General features: G+C 50.6%; 1 protein-coding gene across 1 annotated transcript in view; it reads right to left on the minus strand.

Moving 5' to 3' along the window:
* Positions 1-6118, minus strand: part of LOC106813103 (phosphorylase b kinase regulatory subunit beta-like) — a 31608-nt gene that overhangs the window by 16557 nt on the left and 8933 nt on the right. Inside the window, exons 11-14 of the mRNA XM_014817158.1 lie at positions 3098-3253; positions 2366-2463; positions 1833-1847; positions 110-256 (exon numbers count right to left, since the gene is read on the minus strand). Of these exons, the coding sequence (XP_014672644.1) occupies positions 110-256; positions 1833-1847; positions 2366-2463; positions 3098-3253 (416 nt within the window). The remainder of the gene's footprint in view (positions 1-109; positions 257-1832; positions 1848-2365; positions 2464-3097; positions 3254-6118) is intronic.

Below are 6118 nucleotides of genomic sequence, written 5' to 3' on the forward strand. Positions count from 1 at the left end.
GGGATGTGTTTTTTACACAGTCACGCACGCACGCACCCACACACACACACACACACACACACACCATCTCGCCCGGCAGGCCACAGCAGCAGACAGCGGCGGCGGTTACCTTAACGAGCTCCCAGGCCGACCACACCTGTATCGGCTCGATCTGGTGCGGCGTCTGCGTCTGTATGCCGTACGTCGCCAGCATCGACTGCAGCTGGCTGCTCTCCGCCACCAGCACCACCTGGATGATGAGGTCGCTCGCCGAACCCTGAAACAAGCGCACGTGCTTGCAGCGCGAGCCGCCACCGTCGCCGCGGCGACCGCTCGGCGGATGATCGACGATGACAGGCGTCCATCTTGCGAAAATTCCGCCGACTTTGACGACGACGGAGACTTTCCCCGTCGCACGGCTGCTCAAGCTTTGCAATAACACCAAGTCTAGTCTAGAGACTACCTCGGCCATTTCGCACACACGTCGCGATTCGCGTGAGCGCGCGGGCGATTAGAACGTAGAAGCGATTCGTGTTAATCGGAATAAGCGTGGTACGCAAGATTAAAACTTGAATCGATCGATTCGAATCGTAATTTGCACATGCGTCAGAGGGTAAGCATGAGACGATCAATCGAAAGCTCGCGCGCGTCGCCAATGGAAATGTCCGTCGGCCTATCTGCGAATGAGAAAAGACACGGAAAACAGACCACGATAAAAACGGCTAAAGAGAATTTTAAACAAATACCACGGTCACGGAACGAATGAGAAAGTGTCGAAACACCTACGAAAAAAAACAACGAAAGAGCAGAAATACACAACAACAAAATGTCAACCGAGTACACTAGATAAGGACATGCAGTGCTGCCATGCAACTCTATCAGGTGACACTACGAATTCCCCCTTCACCAACCTGAACCAGCCTCTGAAGAAAATCTCTAGAATTCGGTTTTGAATAGCTCATCGTCCCATAAAGAAATCATCGAACGCTAGAGAGCTATAGGGGAAAGAGTCGTGTGAACGTGAGAGAATCAAAGACCAAGAGGGTAGAGGAGCTGAGGGAGAAGGAGGTGGAGAGGGAGAAAGGGGAAGAGAAAAATTGGAGAGAAATGAGGGTGGGAGAGTGAGACAGTATGATTAGGAGAGTGAGAGGGAAAGAGAAAGGAAGAAAGATGGAGGGAGAGAGGGAGGGCTGGAAGGGAGGGACAGAGGCAGAATGAGAACAGGAAGCGCTTGAGGGAAGGAAAACGGAAGGAAGGGTAGAGGTGCAAACATGAACCTCGTCCCCGTCCGAATTTGACACAGTGACACGGCCAGGTGACGCACACAGAGATAAGATGTCACATCAGAAGCACCGTCAGGATCGTACGGTGGGTGACAGCAGACGGAGCAACACTACCTCCACGTCGGACACCAAACCCGAAATGCTCGTGCCCCCGTGCACAACCGTTCGAGAAAACACAAGAAAAGTCGACAAAAACATAAACGAGAATTGTCCGTTCGACACGAGTGAATAATGCACCACAGCAGCGCGTCTACGTTTTGCCCGTGCCGGAAAAAAAAACGCAAATAAAAAAACGAATCGCATGCAGGACGAAATGCTCTCGTATCTACCATGCTGTGCTGGCCCAGTTATAGCTACTGTTACGTGCTAGTGCTACGACGCGCCCCCGCGCGCGCGCCATTCCGTGCTAGCGCGCGACATTCCGTGCTAGCGCGCGCCATTCCGTGCTAGCGCGCGAGGCTACGACACTGTGCTTGCATATAATAGCTACCACTCCGTGCCGGTACGCACAGCTGCTATTTTGGGCTAGCATAGCATTTGTGTCGTACCGCTCCCGTGTTACATACTCACTGATGTATTTAGCCGCTGAAATAACGAGAGAAAACGTAAGCACAGGTTTCAATGACTCGCATCTTCGCCCCCCCCCGCCCCCTAATTAGCAAAGTTCATCCTCATTAGCAAAGTTGCACCTACTGCCATCTGGTGACGAATTCAGAAGTTCTGAAGATGGCTGTCAGAACGACAGCTGAAACTGTCAAGGTAAATAATTTAAGGATTTAACCATGAACAATGATGTTATTAAAGTTGCACGGATACAGTAAGCTGTGTCGTAAATAAGAGTCCCTTCCTCTCCCCTTCCCTCCCCTTTTCCTTCCTTTCCTCTTCCTACTTCCCTTCTCTTCCTTTCCTCTCTCCCTTCCCTTTCCTTCTTCTCCCCTTTCCACTCCATTACCATCCCTTTCCTCTTCCCTTTCTTTCCCACTTCACTTCCTTTCCTCTCCCTCTTCCTCTTCCCTCCCTTTACTTCTCTCCTTTCTCCCCCATTCCCTCCCGCTTCCCTTCCCTTCCTCCTTCCTCTCCCCTTCTTCCTTTCTCTAGCTCACCTGAAAGAAGGAGTATCGGATGCTCTTGCGCGGTCGCTCGGACGCGGGTAGGTAGCGTCTTACTGGGTCCAGCTCGTTGACATGGAGCAGGTTCTCAACTGCAACACACAGGGGACGAATTTTGCAATTTTAGCCACTTGCAAAAAATCTCGAGTGCCTAAAAAATCTACGCGCTAAAATGAATTCCAACGTGCAATTTTGCAAAGGGTAAACAGCGTACGGTAAATAACGGAGAATTGCATGAAACTTGTGTAGGCAATTTGACCGACCAGTTTGACCATTAATCATGAAATATATTCTTTCCGTGATCGACAGTGATAATGTATGCGGTGTATGCTATAAATTTCCACTCGCAGAAAACAGCAAGTGCTTATATTTTCTGCTCGCAATTTCTCAATATCGACACGCATTTTGCGAGTTAGCAATAGGGAAATTCGAGCCCTGACACAAACACGAACTGCAACACGCACGACCTCAACACGCGCTCTGCGTCCGACCTTGGATCGATGTCCAACCCCGCACTGCATTTGACGTTTTGCTTCCTTCTACTAGTTTACTCACATTCTCTACGTTTCATCACTTATTTATTTTTAATTTTAATTTGATTTATTTTTTCGTATATTTTTTCCGAACAAAATCATTCATCCTTTCGCTCGTTCGCGCACAAAAGATTTCGTCGACGACATCGCCCATCGCACGCGCGAGATGCCGCGACCACCAGGGGGCACTCACTGAGCAGCGAGCTGATGATGTAGAGGGCGTTGCCCATCAGGTGCACCTTGCCGTCGATCCACTCCTTGCTGGAGCGGCGCGACGCTCCTTTTGGGTCGGCGCGCGCCTCATCGACGTCCATGCGACGCACGTAGAAGTTCATCGGTAGTATCGCGTCTGCGGAGACAGACAGAGAGAGACGCGCTGTGAGTGCGGAGGCGAGACACGTGAGACAAGAAAGCGCGCGCGCGAAACGCAGGCGACGACAAGTGAGCAGTAACGGTCACGCGCGCGCGACAAGACGCGCGCGAAATAAAAAAAAATAAAAAAAATAAAATGACTTTTTTTTTTTTACGACAAAATATTGCGAGTCGATAAGGGTGAACGTGGCATACACATCAATCATTCAGTGACAAGGAGATTTCCAAGAAAATAAATGCACGTAAAATACGCGACAAACGCGGACAAAGAAACGCATGCAACGACACAACAACACATCGAATGCGCTCCTGCAAATATCGTCGTCGACAATATAAAACTCGACGGCGAGCTTGAGCCGGGTCTTTCCGCAGCCGGTTTTTGCACGAGTTACACTTCATTACATGACCTGATTACACTGCAGTCTTCATCAATACAATATTAACGAACGTGTAATTAACACAAGGACCAATACACATAATACTTACACACACTGGGTAGTAATAGCTAAAACAGACAGAGACTGGCACCAGAATCTAAGTTCCCGTAGGAGTAGTAGACAGTGACTACCTAACTAAGACGATACAGCGAGAAACAAAGACTAAACTAACAGTGAAACAACAGAACCTATAGAAGCCTATACAGATACATATAACGACAATCGCCACCACTAACTAGACTTTATTTTCAAAATTCAACAGAACACGAATATCTGATTAATCGATGCGAACAATCACGAACATTCTGAACGTGCCGAACAACTGAACAACAATCGTCGTAACACTGATCCCGCGTAGGATGAACGTATGATAAACGCTTCAGCATGCACCAACGACACGAGACAAGCATGCAAGCCCCACCGTTGTTATTAAGGAGAGCAAACTTTTCGGAGGGGGGTTAGTCACAACCGCTGCCTTCTCCATGCTTAGAATTCAACGCGACCGACCTATCCTACCGAGCGAAATGAAGTAACCCCCCTCTACCTCCCGGATATTTTTCCTAGGTCCATTAGGCTACACCGGTTTTCAACGTGCTTTTCGCGCACAGGTGCCAAATCTTCGACTCTGCGACACTTTGCAGCCGAGCAATGTCTTTTAGAATGCCCATTCCCACAACGACGTCATGATTGGCTAAAGCCGCTCCCCGTCAATCACCCCAGGCGGATAGGTCAGATTCGTTTCGAAAACGACGCCAGAATTCGCCGAGTTCGGACGTCGCTCGTTCGTAGAGATGTGAGCGTCGGCAGCCGAATTTTAAACAGGAGAGCGGTGACCAGGTGTTAGTAACAGTGACGTCGTAGCAACAGTGCCGAAGAGGAAGAGGAAGAGGAGCAGAACAGGAGGAAGATGAAGAAGAGGAGGAGGAGGAGGAGGAGGAGGAGGAAGCGGAAGAGAAGGAGGAAGAGGAGGAGAATGAAGAAGAGGAGGAGGAGGAGGAGGAGGAGGATGAGGAAGAGGAAGAGAAGGAGGAGGAAGAGGAGAATGAAGAAGAGGAGGAGGAAGAGGAGGAAGAGGAGGAGGAGGAGGAAGAAGACGAGGAAGATGAGAAGGAGGAGGAGGAATAAGACGAGGAAGAGGAGAAGGAGGAGGAGGAGGAGGAGGAAGAGGAGGAGGAGGAAGAGGAGGAGAATGACGAAGAAGAGGAGGAGGAGGAGGAGTAGGAGGAAGAAGATAAGGAAGATGAGGAGGAGGAAGAAGAAAACGAGGAAGAGGAGAAGGAGGAGGAGAAGGAGAAGGAGGAAGAAGAGGAGGAGGAAGAAGACGAGGAAGATGAGGAGGATGAGGATGAGGACGAGGACGAGGAAGAGGAGGCAGAACAGGAGGAAGATGAGGAAGAGGAGGAGGAGGAGGAAGATGACGAAGAGGAGGAGGAGGAGGAGGAGGATTAGGAAGAAGAGGAGGAGGAGGAGGAGGAGGAGGAGGAGGAGGAGGAGGAGGAGAAAGAGGAAGAGGAGGAGGAAGATGAGGAGGAGGAGGAGGAGGAGAAAGACGAGGAAGAAGAAGATGAGGAAGAAGAAAAGGAAGAGAAGGAAAAAGACGAGGAAGAAGAAGACGAGGAAGATGAGAAGGAGGTGGAGGAGGAGGATGAGGAGGAGGAAGAGAAGGAGGGGCAGGAAGAAGATGAGGACGTAGAGGATAACGAGGAAGAGGAGGGGGTGGAGGAGACAGAGGCAGAACAGGAAGAGGAAGGAGACGGAGGCAAAGGAAGATGAACAAGATGAGGAGGAGGAAGAGAAGGAGGGGGGAGATGGCGGCAGAGGCAGAACAGGAGAAAGAGGACGAGCGACGGAGGAGGAAGATGAGGAGCAGGGATGCTAATGCGAGTGCAGGTGCGCGCTTATGCCCGCCACGTGAAGGCGAGAGACAATGACATGACGACGGCATCAGCAGGACAGGAGAAGATGAAGAGGAGGAGAAGGATAAGGAAGAGGAGGAGGAGAAGGAGGAGGATGAGGAGAAAGAGGAGGAGGAGGAGGAAGAGGATGAGGAGGAGGAGGAGAAGGATGAGGAAGAGAAGGAGGAGAAGGAGAAGAATGAGAAAGAGGAGGAGGAGGAGGAGGATGAGGAAGATGAACAAGATGAATAGGAAGATGAGGAGCAGGGATGCTAATGCGAGTGCAGGTGCGCGCTTATTCCCGCCACGTGAAGGCGAGAGACAACGACATGACGACGGCATCAGCAGGACAGGAGAGGATGAAGAGGAGGAGAAGGATGAGAAAGAGGAGGAGGAGGAGGAGGATGAGGAAGATGAACAAGATGAATAGGAAGATGAGGAGCAGGGATGCTAATGCGAGTGCAGGTGCGCGCTTATTCCCGCCACGTGAAGGCGAGAGACAACGACATG

This window comes from Priapulus caudatus, unplaced genomic scaffold, assembly GCF_000485595.1.
Source record: "Priapulus caudatus unplaced genomic scaffold, Priapulus_caudatus-5.0.1 Scaffold726, whole genome shotgun sequence".
NCBI classification, from domain to species: domain Eukaryota; kingdom Metazoa; phylum Priapulida; class Priapulimorpha; order Priapulimorphida; family Priapulidae; genus Priapulus; species Priapulus caudatus.